At 45.3% G+C, this 16,934-nt stretch overlaps 1 protein-coding gene across 1 annotated transcript in view; it reads left to right on the top strand.

Annotated features, from left to right (window-relative positions):
- The first annotated feature begins 6,093 nt into the window (after window positions 1-6,093).
- The window catches only part of LOC126545064 (venom metalloproteinase BumaMPs1-like), a 32,372-nt gene continuing 21,531 nt past the window's right edge, over window positions 6,094-16,934 (top strand). The window contains exons 1-2 of the mRNA XM_050192752.3: window positions 6,094-6,145; window positions 16,350-16,522. Of these exons, the coding sequence (XP_050048709.1) occupies window positions 6,100-6,145; window positions 16,350-16,522 (219 nt within the window). The 5' untranslated portion in view covers window positions 6,094-6,099. The remainder of the gene's footprint in view (window positions 6,146-16,349; window positions 16,523-16,934) is intronic.

Below are 16,934 nucleotides of genomic sequence, written 5' to 3'. Positions count from 1 at the left end.
ATGACGTCAGAAGGGCCGGGCGCTCTGCTCTAACGCACGTGAAGATTCAGTGGCGGCGCAGTTGATAGCCAGGCGTGTCGATGTCGAGCAGCAACAGGGGATTTGGACAGCAGGAGGCGTTCGATGATCCGAGCCATTGCTTGAAAGGAAGCCCAGAAGCTGCACAACAAAAAAGATGCGCTGTGAGTCCTTCATTCCACTTGTGCCTCCGTGCTAGTATGTCACAGGCAATGGCGGATCTTAAGATTTCCCATGAGACGGTTTCTGCTATTGTAACCGACATTACCGTGCGGTTGCAAACTGTAGAAAATAGGATTAACGATCTTCCAAATCTGCAGCAAGAACTATCTAAGACACGTCAATCGCTAAACCGCGTGGAACAAGAGGCGGCTGAGCTACGAGCCCGCCTTGACGAGGCCGAAGATAGGTCTCGACGGGACAACCTGCTGTTTCACGGCATATCGGACACTTCAGATGAGAACGTTAAAAATGATGAAAGTTATTGCTATGGCCCGTGACAGGCTGGACATTCACATGTCATCTAAAGGCATAGCACGTGCGCACAGAATAGGCAGATATGTAGCAGGCAAAGATCGACCACTCATTGTTAAATTTTCTTGCTTCAAATCAAAAGAACTCTTATTATCTAAGCGGTCTGCCTTGCGGGGTACCGGCATCAGCATTACTGAAGATTTCTCCGCACCAACTCGCCATGCTCGCAAAAAACTGGTGGAATTCGGCCTGGGTCTAAAAACGCCTTTTAAGCTGCGGTACAAACGGCTATATGCAAACAAAAAATGTTACATGTATGATGCTTCCGAGAATTCCGTCTGCGAGACGCCTTCCTTTCACTCCGACACCACTTCGCCAAGTACCGATGCCCTTTCCCCGAGGGCGACCCGCTCAGGCCGTGCCTACTCTGCCGCTAGCTAGGACAGTGCGAGGGGTGGTGGTACCCCGTCAGTGCTTTCCGTGCTTTTTACAAATATTCGAAGTCTTATCCCGAAAAGAGACAAACTAAGTGCCTTAATTAATGATACAGATGCTGATATAATATTGCTGACTGAAACTTGGCTATCTGACAAAATTTCAACCCGTGAACTTTTTCAGAGCGAGAAAAGATTCACCGTATATCGTCGTGACCGCGCTGAGAGAACGGGTGGCGGTGTCGTCATTGCCGTGAATGAATGTTTTGAATGCACTCTTTTGAACATTCCATGTAATTTAGAAATAGTGTGGTGTTGTATAACCATTGCTTTTAGAAAAATGGTTTTTGGAATTTGTTACCGCCCGCCTAACTCCAACAGCTCTTTTTGCGAGGCAATTCATGATTGTCTAAGCCAGATTTCAGCCAGATTTCCCGGTATACCAGTTTTTCTTCTAGGTGATTTTAATTTTCCATCAATCCAATGGTCTCATTTATGTCCGCTTGCAGAACCTGCTTCCGCTGAAACTAGTAGCTTCCTAGCCACATGCTTGGATTTCAGCTTATCGCAACTAGTCCGCCTTCCTACACGTGTTACTTCTACGACATCATCCTTACTAGATTTGATACTAACGTCATCAACTGAAATTGTATCAACAATAACTCACCTGCCAGGGCTCAGTGATCACGACGTGGTACATCTTTCTGTCTCTGTACCAACTGCTAAAAGGAACAAGCGCTTTAAACTTATCAGAGATAATAATAAAGCTAACTTTGACGCTATCAACACCAATCTTTCTTCCTTCCTCGACAGTTTTTGTATATCTTACACTGACGCATCAGTCGAAGAATTGTGGGCATCATTTAAAGGTAAAGCATTGCATCTAATAAATAAATACATTCCCTTAAGAAAGGTTTATCAATCATCTAACGCGCCGTGGTACACCAGACACCTTAAAAGACTATCTAACAAAAAAGGCAGACTTTTCCGTGCTGCAAAACAATCGTCAACTACTGACAAGTGGTCCGCTTATGCCATCGCAGCAAAACTCTACTCCAATGCTTTAAAAGAAACTAAATTTAATTTCTATAACACCACGCTTCCATCATTACTCATAACGAATCCGAGACGCTTTTGGAACGTCGTGAAAATCCGCGGTGAGATAATCCCAAGCCGCTATTGCGCGTCTACACTGAACATCGCTTTCACCCATTCATTTTGCCCCACTCACTCTGGCAGCTCTCCACCACTCATAGCACCTAGTTTCTTTCCAATGGAACCGATTTTACTCGACTCATCTGGTATCTGCTCTATTATTAACAAACTAAAAAGATCCTCTTCGTGCGGTATTGATAGCATTACGTCCAAATTCTTGCAAGGTACTACCGAATATAGTTCCATTATATTAAACTTGATTTTTACAAAATCTCTGAACAATAGCTCCTTGCCCAGAGACTGGAAAAAAGGAAAGGTGATTCCACTTCACAAGTCAGGCGACACCCATAACCCGTACAACTACAGACCTATTTCCTTGACATCAGTACCATGTAAAATATTTGAACACATAATTTTCTCTCATCTTGTCAACTTTTTGGAATCAAACCAGTTTTTCCATAACAGTCAACATGGGTTCCGTAAGTCCTTCTCATGCGAAACGCAGTTATTAACATTTTGTAGCGATCTCCATACTTTCCTAGACGCTGGCTTTATAGTAGACTGTATATTTTTAGATTTTGCAAAAGCCTTCGACAGAGTTAACCACCACTTACTCCTACTAAAACTCGGCCAGCTAAATATTGATCCCCTGGTCTTCAACTGGATTCGAGAGTTTCTTTCTAACCGTACACAATATGTAAGCATTAATGATAATGATTCTCCTGAAGTTCCGGTCGGTTCAGGGGTACCTCAAGGCTCTGTTTTGGCACCCTTACTTTTCTTAATTTATAGCAACGATCTTCCTAACCAAATTGCAAGTTCCATTTGTCTATTTGCTGACGACTGTGTTATATACCGCAAGATTGAAAGCACTAACGATACTTTAACACTCCAGGATGATCTCAGTAACACTGCAGCATGGTGCAAGCATTGGCTAATGGAACTAAACACTTCTAAATGCAAAACAATGAGAATTTCCCGTAACCAGTCAGCTTGCCCCGCCTACATACTTAATGATAGTCCCCTTGACCCAGTACTTTTTTACAAATATCTCGGTGTGTATATTGCTAACAATCTTTCATGGAAAAGACACATCGAATACATCACGTCGAAAGCTAACCGCATGCTAGGCTATCTCAGACGTAACTTTTCTTTAGCTCCACCGAAACTAAAACAACAACTCTACGTCACTTATGTCAGGCCTAACCTCGAATACGCATGCTCGATATGGGACCCTGGCCATGCTACTCTAATAAATATCCTTGAGAGTGTCCAAAATCGATCGGTCCGCTTCATTCTTAACAATTATCACCGTACTTCTAGCGTTGCTAACGTGAAACTTGCTCTTGGCATTCCCCTTCTCTCTTCCCGAAGAAAATTATCTCGTCTTTCGCTCTTTCATAAAATCTACTATCATAACCACGAGCTCAAGTCCCGGTACATTACACCAGCATCTTATGTCTCCGCACGTATCGATCATCGCTTCAAGGTTCATGTACCTGCGCAGCGCACAGTTACCTACTCACACTCGTTCTTGCCGAGAACATGTCTTGAGTGGAACCACCTGCCTGCGTCACTAGTCGCTATCACTGATACAGACCGTTTTCGCAGAGCACTATCAAACGAATTATAAGCCTACTTCAAAACTGCGTCACTATCACGTTGTCACCTATTGCTATCGTTTTCTTTCATTGCTATTATTCCATGTTTTCGTTTTTTATATTCTTGTTACTTGATTTTTAAGTGTTTATTTTTGCCTTGTTACTTTTGTGCTTATTTACTTGTTGTTGCTGTATATTATTCGCGATATAACTGTTCTTCACTTCTCCTTGTATTTATTTTATATGTACTGATATTCTAATGCCCCTCCCCTCTATAATGCTTCTTGTAAGCCCTGAGGGTAATAATAAATAAATAAATAAATAAATAAATAAATAAATAAATAAACAAGCTACTATGGCGTGGTGCGGTCGAAAGTGTTGTGGCTGCATCAGTGCAAAGAATCAACGCACTTCGTCGATTGGCAGGTGTACGTTGGGGAAACAATCCTATATCCATGCTTAAACTGAACGCAGCACTGATAACAAGCCGCATTCTCTATCAGCTCCCTCTGATATCACCGTCATCGAGTCAATTCGAGCGCTTGGAGGCAGTGCACAGAAAGGGACTTCGCTTGGCGATGGGAGTTCCAACGGCGGCTTCAAACAAGAAAGTCACTAATGAGGCAGAGTCTCTTCCACTCCGCCTCTTGGCATCTCAGGCCTTGCTGACGCAGCTATTAAGGCTGGGCGAGTCACGCGCAGGCACGGCGCTTCTCCGGGGCCAAGATCAAGAACTCGCTCACATTTCCATGCGGCGCGGAACACCTTCCGATTTTTAGGATTGGAATGGCCTAAACGAAGTCGCCTTGACCCGCCATGGTCTTTTCCGGACGTTACCTGCAGCCTCAATGTACCCCACCTACCGACGAAACGCACCATTTCAACTGTCGAAGCCAAGTTTATTGTGCTGGACCACTTGAGCACTGTGTTTCAAAGCCATCTACAAGTGTACACAGACGGTTCGGTGTGCGCACAAACAGATAGCTGTGCAGCGGCATTCTGCATACCATCCCTTGATGTGTCATGGTCTGGCCGACTGGATCGCGTAGTTTCCTCTACAACAGTAGAAAGCGCCGCAATCACCGCAGCTTTGCGGAAACTACGTGCCTTTTCTGCACGAGATGTCGTGGTGCTGACGGATTCCAAGTCAGCATTACAAAGATTACATCGGGGCCTACCTCCAGAGAAATTTACAAAGCAGTCTCTGGCACTGATTGACGACCTAACGAGCAAAGGATTTAACATAAGGTTTCAGTGGATTCCATCACACGTAGGAATTGATGGAAACGAGGAAGCTGACGCCCTTGCACGCCTAGCGCTGACATGTGTCCCAAAAGTGAAAGCTCCAAAAGCTTTTCAAAACCCTAAGGATGCAATCCGCCTTCACTTTAGACAGATGCACAAGAATCCACACGAATCCTGTGTGACTCATGGATTTACACGCGAACAAGCGACGCTTTTATACCGCATCAGGACCGACTCCGCATACACCCCAGCTTGGTTATTCAAGACTAGGCTTCGCGCTTCCCCACTCTGTGTTTTCTGTGGTGACATTGGTGACATCGAACATTTCGTTTGGCTATGCCCACAGTTTGACACAGAAAGAAAAGCGTTGGTCGACAACCTGCAAAAAAGCGGTCTCACGCACAGGACCTCTGAAGACGTTGTTTTCCCCGGAGGGCCCGCGGCATTCAGGAAGAGAGCGCAACGACTGCTGATAGCCTTCCTGCGAGACACGGGGCTCATCGACACCTGGTGACACACCCCTGATCTCAACTCGAAGGAGGATCAGGCGGAACAATTGCCGGCTATGTATGCCAGGCTAAGCCCGCCTGCTTCAACATCACCACCACCACCACCACCACCACCACCACCAGAGCTAATAATTTGAAAACATCGTGCTTCTATGTTTTGGGGATTTTCGAATTTTTAAACATCTTTTTAACAAAATTCAGGCCCTGAATGAAAATTCAGCTTCCAACAGTCATTAGAATTTAAATTTCTCTCTCAAATGCAACAACCTTCATTAATATCAGTGCAGGGCTTAATCCAGAAAAGCTTTTATGCGTTTTACATGTATTTGAGTAGGCCGCGTCGGGATTGGGCCCGAGCTAAAGCTTCCTATTAACGATGTCTGGCGACTCATTTCCACGAAAACTACGCAGGTCGAAACAAGAGAACACATCGTCAAGAAATAAATGTCTATATATCAAAATAAAAATAAACCAGAAAACACTCGTGAAAGTGTCATATGGATCCCGGCTGTGTTGCATTTGCACAATTTTTTATCCAGGAAACATTTACGACAAAGTTCAGCGGGCGATCAAATGCCAATCACTTGTCATTCGAAACTCGTCTAACCTCGATATAAAACAAACCGGCCGCCTGAGAACGGCTCTGTCAAGCTCTTCGTCACAATGATTCGCATCATCATACTTTCAGTCCTAGTCATTTCGTCTAAAGGTAAGATGCGCTGCTTTACACCGTCAATACATTTTCGAACTGAAGCATTTCTTCTCGCGCGCGCGTGTGTGTGCGTGTGCGTGTGTATGCTCACTGAGCGAAACAGGCTTTTAAATTTCTTCATTTATTTCTTTCGCTTACGCCATCCGAGCTGTGCCGACGAGAGGTTATCCTGTTTCGTTGGCTATAACTGAGGAGTAGCCTTTACGAGGCTTTGCGTATTGGCATAAGGGGCTTGCATAATGCCGACAACCCCGTGATGCAGTCAGGCGACGCTGGTTTCTGGCCGCCATTGTGAGGGATAGACACGAGAGAGCTGGCCAGTAGGTGGTCACCTGCCCCGCCACGTGCATGCACGTTTTGAGCTGTTTCTCCAGTGTTCTTGCACTGAAATTCGACATGCCGACCTGCAGCTGCGTGCTGCAATGTAATGCAGTATGTATACGCGCACCGTTCAGGCCGTGTGGTTTATGTACGAGGTCTGTTAGAAATGTATCCGACCTTTGGCCGAAGAAAAAAAACTGGCATAGCTGGAGCGTTGGAAACCTAACTACCCTCAACGTAGTCTCCTTGGGACTCCACGCACTTCTCCCATACAGCGGTGCTGCCATTGTTGGAAGCATTCCGAGAAGGCCTCTTTCGGAATGGAGTTTAGCTCAGCTCTCGTTGCAGCCATGATGTCCTTTTTTGTCTGAAATCGCGCTCCTTTCAATGGCCTCTAGATTTCGGGAAACAGCCAGAAGTCACTGGGGGCCATATCAGGAGAGTAAGGAGGCTGTTGAACTACAGGAGTCTGGTTTTTCGCCAAAACAGTTTGAATCAAGTGCGCGGAATGTGCAGGAACATTGTCGTGATGGATGCGCCAATTTCCTGTTGACCACAACGCCGGTCTCTTGCTCCACAGAGCATCACGTGGGTGACGGACGACATTCCTGTAGTACTCTTTGGTGATTGTTTGACCCTGTGGTTTGTACTCGTGGTGTACCACACCGCAGGAGTCAAAGAAAGCAGTCAGCATCCCTTTGACGTTTCTGCGCACTTGGCGGGCCTTCTTTGGTCTTGGTGACGTGGAATGCTTCCACTGTGACGACTGGGATTTGGTTTCCGGGTCGTACCCGTACACCCAATACTCGTTACCAGTGATTATGGTGTTCGTGAAGTCGGGATCACTGTTTGTGGAATCCAACATGTTGTGTGAGACTTCAACACGAAGTTGCTTTTTCTCCACCGTGAGCAGCTTCGGGACGAATTTCGCCACAACTATCTTCATGGCCAAATCTTCGGTCATAATGGAAAGTGCAGAAAAAGTGCTGATACCCACCTCTTGTGCAATTTCTCGGATAGTCACACGACCGTCCCGCATCACCACAGCGTTCACTTCGGCAATGACCTGGTCATTTCGCCATGTTGATGGCTGACCGGAGCGTGGCTCGCTCTCCATCGATGTGTGTCAGTCTTTAAGCCGGTTGTACCACTCCTTAATCTGTGTGCTGCTCATAGCATCGTCACCGAAAGCCATCTGAATCTTCCGAATGGTTTACACTTGGCTGTCGCCCAGTTTATGGCGAAATTTGATGCAGTAGCTCTCCTCCAGTCGCTCTGCCATTTTCCTCGCAATAAAAAACCGAGTGTCATATCCATCAGGTGTTCGCCAAAAAAATAGGTCGGATACTTTTCTAACAGACCTCGTGTACAGGGTGTTCCAGGTAATTTTGCCAAAAGTTGGCTAGTTTTAAAAATATGCCTATGCACTCTAATACGACGTGGCCGAATGCATGTTGCTGACTACTGTATGTAGCAAGTCGTACTATTTTTTATTGTGCTAAATTGCATAATTAGTCAAGATTAATTAACCACGACGCCCACGCGGACATGTCATGTGGTATGTTTTTTTTATTATTTCGTGGGCATCTGCAGTAAGCGGGACTGCACTAATGCCTAATAGATAGAAAGTTAGAAACTGTTTAATCGGATGTTTTTCAAATCGCTCTACAATTTTCTAATAGGAATTTTTTGCCTAACTTCATTGCCTTCGAAGTGTTGCAACTGCGGTCGCGAAGACACCCACGAACGCGTTCTGTCTGACCACCCTCGAGTAAGAGCGTGAAGACGATCGCCCGCAATTGCGCCGGCTCGCGTTGATGACAAACAACTGCCAGAACAAACCTCATACACCGCTGCAGCAGAGGCCGACTGAGGCATCATTACCTGATTCAAGGGCAACAAACCAAAACAAACTACTTTAGCATTAACTGGTGTTGTAATCGTGTGCTGTGATACAGAGCATATGATCTGTCTGTGTCTCCCTCTCAAGAATAGTGAGTTACGACCGCCAGATAATTGCTTAGCTTTTCTCGCGCGGCCGCGCTGGCCGACGGGCTTGGCGTCCGACGGTGCGACCACCGCTCTACACCCAAAGATTTCGTGGACCTGCGAAGAAACGACGTTCGTGCAGGCGTGCGATTTCGACACCCGTGAGGCTGACCTTTTGCTGCATCGCTTTCCTCGCTGAAGAAAGCTCGAAACGCCCGTCGAGTCGAATCGCGGGGCATTTGAAGATGCAGCCTTAATGCCGCCAAAACAAATTTCGCCCCTTGAGAACGAAAATGACGTCACTTCTGTTTTTAACGGATATGTCGTCACATCATTTCTTTTTCTTCCTCCGGATGTATTGCCTCGTCACACAGATGGCACTAAGCGCCATGAAACGCAGATGAACCGCCATCTTTCGAACGGGTGGGCTTATATGGAAGCTTCGCTACCAGGTATATTTGACTGTACGATAAAACGATCGCGGCCAGCTACAGTTCCCGCTTCAACTTCCACTAACAAGTCAGGCGCGCTGCCGCGAAGGTCTCGCTCCGGGGCCGGAGTCGGCCGGGTGGCTATTTGGGACATTCCCCCCCCCCCCCCCCCCATGCGTTTCACGGCGCGGGCCACCGTGAACACGAATGTTCAAAAAAGCCGCAGTGCCCATGAATACGCCCCTGTAATTCCGGCCAGGACCGGCACGAACCCCCCTCCCAGTGCACGCATCCCCGGCGCTTATCGAACCTATAAAGCTAGGGAAGCTACACTCGCGCGAATGACAACGGGTGCTTGCTCATTCGCATCGTGACAAGGTCACATGAAATGCGAACAGCGGACCTCGTCACCGAAGCACAACTCAAGGAAGAGTACGCGCCGTCCGCGAGTCATTCTTGTGCACATGGGCGCACAAATGGCTGCATCCCTCAGCGGGGCAGCCATTTGCGGGCTCAGAGATCTGCACCCGTGGCGGTCCGCCCCGGGTGCAAATCGCTGAGCAACGACTTTGCTGCGGTCGCTTCTTCGCGGCTCATAGCCGAATGCGGTGAAGATCTGCGCCAGGGGCAGGCGAACGAAGAGAATGGCTTGGAGTAGAGAAGTTGCCGACAGAACAGCGTAGGTGGTGTGAGCTTTAATTTAGTTGTTGTTTCGTGCAATAAGCGTCATAAATCCTGGATCTAATGGGACAGGAGTTGAAGAACGGGTTCCAGTTATTTAACTCCTACGTAAATATATGAAGCAAGGTGTTCAAGCGCCAGCATTCATTACTGCTGCATTCAGTTCTTGAAACTGTTGCAAATGCTAAATTCAGCAATAAACTTGCAAGGAAAACAGCAACTTTATTTGTTTGTAGTTCATTAAAGGTCCAAATACTTGGCGAAATACTGCCAGAGATAAATCCCGAATCACAGGCAAAAATAGGCGCGTTGCCCTCTTACATTATTTCACATTCACTGTACAAAATGTGCGTCAATAGGAGGAAGTGGCGAGAGAAGAGGGAAGCGAGGGGGGTGACAGGCTTAACAGCCGCCCCAGGTGCCGGTATGCCGAGTGACGTTACTGGCTCTGGTACTATAACGCCGTTCGTTGAAACAGTTAGCCTCATGCGCGCAACTAATGAGAAACTGCGGTTGTGCTGTTCGCGTTGGGTTCTCGGCTCGAGTGTGCGAGCTGAAATTGTGCAAGGCCATGCAAACCTCCTAGATAGCAGGCCTGTGCATTCTGCTTTATGTCGTCATGCTACTTGGACTGCAATTTCCATTGCCAAGCCCGGCGTGATGGAAGCGTCAACTCAAAAATCACCGCGGCTTACTCGAGATTCTATGGCAGTCGGCCAAGGTAGCCCGACGTCATGGACCAAAGTGCACGAGGATTGCGCTATCCAGGAGGCGTTGGGTCAGGTCGCACAACCGTGTCCTATGAAAACGAAGGGCAACAGGAAATGTCAGGACTTGGCTCCGTGCGCTCTTCCGTTCGCTGCAGCTTGCAACAAAGGGCCGTATGGGTGGAAATAACGCAAGATTATTCTATTCCAAGTTTATTCCAATCGCCTGATGTCAAGCATACGTAAACGCCGGAGGCAGCATCGGTCGGTGCAGTGACCCGCAACGTTGTTCGAACAGCCCAATCAAACGCTCGCCTTGTTTATAAGAGGTCAGTTTGTTTGCTTTCAAAGAGAATATCATTGCCTTTCTTGAGAGGTTTATTTTTATGCAATGGGCTGACAAAAGGCGAGAAGCGGACAGAGGTGGAGAGGGCAACAGTGGGACCGAACTAGCGCGATTAAACCATAGATAGTCGGGTTAGGAGAGTGGTGAATATTGCACTAGTTGCAGCAAAGACACGATTAAACAAGATGCAGCAGCACGCGGTGTACAAAGTCATCTGCGTCGGTGACGTTTAACCAGCGTATTTCACTTTTTTCTCTATCTGTTGCGCCCACTGCTGAAAACAAACAACCCTACGTGTTGCCAACGTTTCCATGGATCTCGAGCTTCGCTTAAAGCAGCAAACAGCAATGGGAGAACAGAACAGACCAAGGGTGAAAGCAGCAGCTATCTATGGTAGATATGCTAGCTGTCAGGCAGGCCGTTTCCTTTTGCCGCGCCGTCACTAAGATGGCGGACGACGCTTTGCGGCAAGTCGACAGATGGCACTTGACATTTGGACATAGCCATTGCAGAGAGTCGCATAAGCTCTTCTTTGCATTGCATTGGCATTTTGGCGGCTTCCTAAAGTATTGCATCTTGAAACTGTAGTAGTGCACAAAGACGAGAATGAATAGAGAAGACAGGACGAAGCACTTACTCACAATTGAAAAACTTTATTGTAAAACAAATATATGCACGCAACTGAAAGTAGAAAGGTTGCGGTAGGAAGGTTGGAAGTAGTAGGTGGGAGTAGGAAGGTTGCGCACGCGTGTCACGAATCCCAAATTTTTGGGTGTGTTAAATGTTGCACTGCGATGGCTTCCTGCTAATACACGAACAAATTGTCTGAATTTGTTTTTTGCTGAAAAAGGAACCTCAACTTTACACCAGTGCCTATATGTTTTAATTCGTACGATGCAAGAACTAAAAACATATGCGAATCGCATGAATTAAAACATATAGGCACTAGGTATAAGGTTGAGGTTCTTCCTTCAGCAAAAAAAAAGCAAACTTCAGACATTTTTTTCGCATATTAGCAGGAAGCCATCGCCGTGTAACATTAAACACACCTAAAGATTTGTAGATTCTACGATGGGCATCATGTATATGATCCCGTTTAGGTGCGGTAAGGTTTACGTAGGCTAGTCAGGGCGCTGCATCAACGTGCGACTAAGAGACTTACGCTCGTTCAAGAGAACACAAAACTGAAAAATGGGCGAGTTGGTATAAAAGCATGGCTAAATTCAGAGCGCGAACTGCTGTGACACAAGCTAAGGCACAAGAAAAAAGAGGACACTGCACTACTTGTAACTGAAAGGTTATACGAAAGGTTAGAGACTTCATTACCCAGACATGTCCTATGTAATCAAATGTCATCAAACGACATAAAACCAAAGTAAACTTTCAGTTGCAAGTAGCGCCGTGTCCTGTCATTTCTTGTGCCTTAGCTTGTGTCCCAGTAGTTCACGCTCTGAATTTAGCCATAATAAAACACCTGGCGGCATTCAATTCCACCGGAGCGACACAACTGGCTGCCCACTGTAGTGAATGTAGTTGTTATCCTGTATTGAAAGATACTCAGATTATCTTCAAGAGCAACAACCACCTAATCTATGAAATGGCAGAGGCCTACCACATAAAAAAGAGGAGATAACTGCGTCAGCCACCCGTCGGTCTTGCTACATGACAAGGAATTTAACTTTCTGATAGTTAGACTTCAATTTATAAGGTTGCCTTCGAAAGCTTTAACTCGTGATCCTTGCAACCCTCCTACTCCGTTTTTGCGTGCATATATTTGCTTCCTTTCAATAAATTTTCTCAATTGTGAGTAGGCGCCTCGTCTGTCTTCTCTCTTCGTTCTCGTCTTTGTGCGCTTTTACAGATTCAAGATGCAAGTAAATCAACTAGCCCAGTTCTCTGTTCTGTTATCCTAAAGTATTGTAACTTAGCTGCTCCACACCTCATTTTCCTAATCAAAAATAATTTTGCATAAGCAGTGTATGCTACTTACATGTTGCATGTATTTACAGCGTTGTGCACATGTAAATTTACCACCGTATGCACCGTGTCCTTCTATTCGTAACTTCCCTCACTCACAGTTCCTGTAGGAACACGTAAAGCACACGCGTAGCCAGAAGGGCGAGGAGGGGGGGGGGGGGGGGGTTGAGGGGGAGCCTGACCAAGCTGAAGCCCGGTTAGACTGACCTCTCTCGGTGTTGCAATCTTCCTTCGCGTAATTGTCTTATACTTTGCTATCCCTAATGCTGCTTCGCCTTTCCAGCGAAACTGTAGTCCCTTTTACTTTCTTTTTTTTTTCACTATGAGTCCGAGTATAAGAGTTGCTGCGCATGATTGGCATTTGCTCTGACTTCGAAGGAATTCGACTTCGCCTCATTTCAGTTACTGAGTGAATTATACATATTTATGACCTCTGCATGCAATTGTCGATGTTTCCATTCCCAATAAATGTTAATTATTAGAAGAACTTTCTTTTCCTGAGTGGTTAGCATTACCTAATGGAAAAAGAAGCAATACTAAGACACATATCATCCCCGCGCATTTCAGACGCCGTTGATAAAAGACTGCCAGAAGGGTCAGTGAAGTTTTTTTTTTTTTTCAGAGACAACAAAGCACGCAAATCAATTTGAAGCGAGGTGAACATACAGCAAGATATTCATTCTCTAGGCATAGGCTATATATACCATTAGTAATAATTGTTAGTTAGCAAGCTCCTTTTCTTTAATATTAAGATACTCTTTGTCCTGCGTATATATTTACATATATTGTCTCTGTGCATGATGTTCACAGTGGAAATTAAAAAAAAAGATGTTCAACTGAAAAAATACGGATGAGGTAGCCGCCGCTGGTACGTTAATGCACTTGTCCTCCTATCGTCAGAATTTGAGAAATAAAGCGAAATTATGAATTAAAAGCCGTGCACTTCCACGCCAAGAACGATAAAGCAAGCTTTTAGCCACAATAAAATACGATGAAATAAATTACTATTGAATATCAATTTTTAATTTTATTATTATTTATAATTTGAATAAATATTATTAAATTTATTTCTATAGATAATCAAAATACAAATCATGACTCGGATGAAATTGCAATTAAAATAGTAATAAAAATTATTCATAATATTATTTTCTTTAAAAAATTAATAAAGGAATATTAAATTCATATTTGGGGTATGAACCCACTAGCTTATGATTAGCTTACTTTATTAAACAAATCTTAGATTAAAATAATCTTATTTAAATTTGCAATTTAAATTTTTTTAAGATTAACTTTTTATCATCATCATCAGCCTAGTTACGCCCACTGCAGGGCAAAGGCCTCTCCCATACTTCTCCAACTGCCCCGGTCATGTACTAATTGTGGCCATGTTGTCCCTGCAAACGTCTTAATGTCATCTGCCCACCTAACTTTCTGCCGCCCCCTGCTACGCTTCCCTTCTCTTGGAATCCAGTCCGTAGCTCTTAGTGACCATCGGTTATCTTCCCTCCTCATTACATGTCCGGCCCATGCCCATTTCTTTTTCTTGATTTCAACTAAGATGTCGTTTACCCGCGTTTGTTGCCTCACCCAATCTGCTCTTTTCTTATCCCTTAACGTTACACCCATCATTCTTCTTTCCATAGCTCGTTGCGTCGTTCTCAATTTCAGCAGAACCCTTTTCGTAAGCCTCCAGGTTTCTGCCCCATATGTGAGTACTGGTAACACACAGCTGTTGTACACTTTCCTTTTGAGGGATAGTGGCAACCTACTGTTCATGATTTGAGAATGCCTGCCAAACGCACCCCAACCCATTCTTATTCTTCTGGTTATTTCAGTCTCATGATCCGGATCCGTGGTCACTACCTGCCCTAAGTAGATGTATTCCCTTACCACTTCCAGTGTTTCGCTACCTATCGTAAACTGCTGTTCTCTTCCGAGACTGTTAAACAGTACTTTAGTTTTCTGCAGATTAATTTTCAGACCCACCCTTCTGCTTTGTCTCTCTAGGTAAGTGAGCATGCATTGCAATTGGTCTCCTGAGTTACTAAGCAAGGCAATATCATCAGCGAATCGCAAGTTGCTAAGGTATTCTCCATCAACTTTTATCCCCAATTCTTCCCACTCCAGGCCTCTGAATACCTCTTGTAAACATGCTGTGAATAGCATTGGAGATATCGTATCTCCCTGTCTGACGCCTTTCTTTATAGGGATTTTGTTGCTTTCTTTGTGGAGGACTACGGTGGCTGTGGAGCCGCTATAGATATCTTCCAGTATTTTTACATATGGCTCATCTACACCCTGATTCCGTAATGCCTCCATGACTGCTGAGGTTTCGACTGAATCAAACGCTTTCTCGTAATCAATGAAAGCTATATATAAGGGTTGGTTATATTCTGCACATTTCTCTATCACTTGATTGATAGTGTGAATATGGTCTATTGTTGAGTAGCCTTTACGGAATCCTGCCTGGTCCTTTGGTTGACAGAAGTCTAAGGTGTTCCTGATTCTATTTGCGATTACCTTAGTAAATACTTTGTAGGCAACGGACAGTAAGCTGATCGGTCTATAATTTTTCAAGTCTTTGGCGTCCCCTTTCTTATGGATTAGGATTATGTTAGCGTTCTTCCAAGATTCCGGTACGCTCGAGGTTATGAGGCATTGCGTATACAGGGTGGCCAGTTTCTCTAGAACAATCTGACCACCATCCTTCAACAAATCTGCTGTTACCTGATCCTCCCCAGCTGCCTTCCCCCTTTGCATAGCTCCTAAGGCTTTCTTCACTTCTTCTGGCGTTACCTGTGGGATTTCGAATTCCTCTAGGCTATTCTCTCTTCCACTATCGTCGTGGGTGCCACTGGTACTGTATAAATCTCTATAGAACTCCTCAGCCACTTGAACTATCTCGTCCATATTAGTAACGATATTGCCGGCTTTGTCTCTTAACGCACACATCTGATTCTTGCCTATTCCTAGTTTCTTCTTCACTGTTTTTAGGCTTCCTCCTTTCCTGAGAGCCTGTTCAATTCTATCCATATTATAGTTCCTGATGTCCGCTGTCTTACGCTTGTTGATTAACTTAGAAAGTTCTGCCAGTTCTATTTTAGCTGTAGGATTAGAGGCTTGTTATATGTTATATCATCTATTTAGAATAAGTCAAATTATAGAGGCAACTTAAAAGAAACACCAGGCGATATGGGTAACAGAACTCTGGTAATGACACTTTGGGGGGGGGGGGGGGGGAGGGGGAGGCCGAGAGGGGCTCCGCACCCCCTCCTCCCGAAAGCTCCGAAGCGGGCACGGGCCCTGGAGCCCGCCTCCCTCTCCCGCCCCCGTAGTTGCCGCCTATGGTAGACGCCTTCAGGCAGACCAAGGGCCTGCTCAAGGTAATAGTTGTATTATAATGCACCAAGCATGGAAGACTTAACAGAAGATAATGGAACCTTAGCCCCCCTCCCGGAAAATAAATCCTGTCTACGGGCTTGATGTAATGTACCTTAACAACGTATATGTGCTTCCACGCTTCCATCCCGGGGGGCTGGTCTCTGTGTGCGCTCAGCGCGGGAGATCGCACATTGATTGCAAGCCAAGACTGGCGCTAATCACGGGACCAACAGTTTGCAAGAAGGGAGCCTTTCGTCGTGCAGCACATTGTGACATTTAACTCGCTTATGTTGAGAGCAAAATGCTGTCAGATTTTGTGACAGTACAGTTCTCTCAACCTCGACTGTGCAACTCGCATTTGACAGGAATACAGCAACCTAGGCTGGTTTACCCGCGTCTGCTCGAGGAGCGATCAGCTGACGGACGAATGGTGCTGCACTTGCACGATCAACTGACGCTCAATCTTAGAAAGGCGTCGGTTGCAGCCCGCAACTTCCGCGTCCTGGAACACGAAGACGGGCACGAAGTAACGCATTTTGTAAGTGCTTTCATTATTAATTCATCAAGTGCATATAATAAAATAATGGCAAAACAGCGCATCAATGTGTTGTTGCGATAGCATGCTAACTCAATTGAAAAAGAAATCGTATGCCTCTGTGCATATGCTCTGTATTCATAACAATGGATGTTCCTTTATGAAAAACCTGTATGTCCCAACGTAAGCCAATATATGATTATCGTACAGGGTATTTTATAGAATTTAAGCAAACGAATGCTAGGCCGCACGGGCTTGAATTTATAACACTAAAATGAACCGCATGCCAATAAAAACAGCAGTTCTCATAGACCTCTTAATATTATGAAAACTGTACTTGCTCTTCAACAAGGTTATGCACACTGAAATGAGCCAAGAAGAATACTCGAATGCCTTGACTTAACACCACATCGAC

The sequence above is a fragment of the Dermacentor andersoni genome, chromosome 10 (genome assembly GCF_023375885.2).
Source record: "Dermacentor andersoni chromosome 10, qqDerAnde1_hic_scaffold, whole genome shotgun sequence".
NCBI classification, from domain to species: domain Eukaryota; kingdom Metazoa; phylum Arthropoda; class Arachnida; order Ixodida; family Ixodidae; genus Dermacentor; species Dermacentor andersoni.
This window is presented reverse-complemented; position numbering and strand designations above follow the sequence as displayed.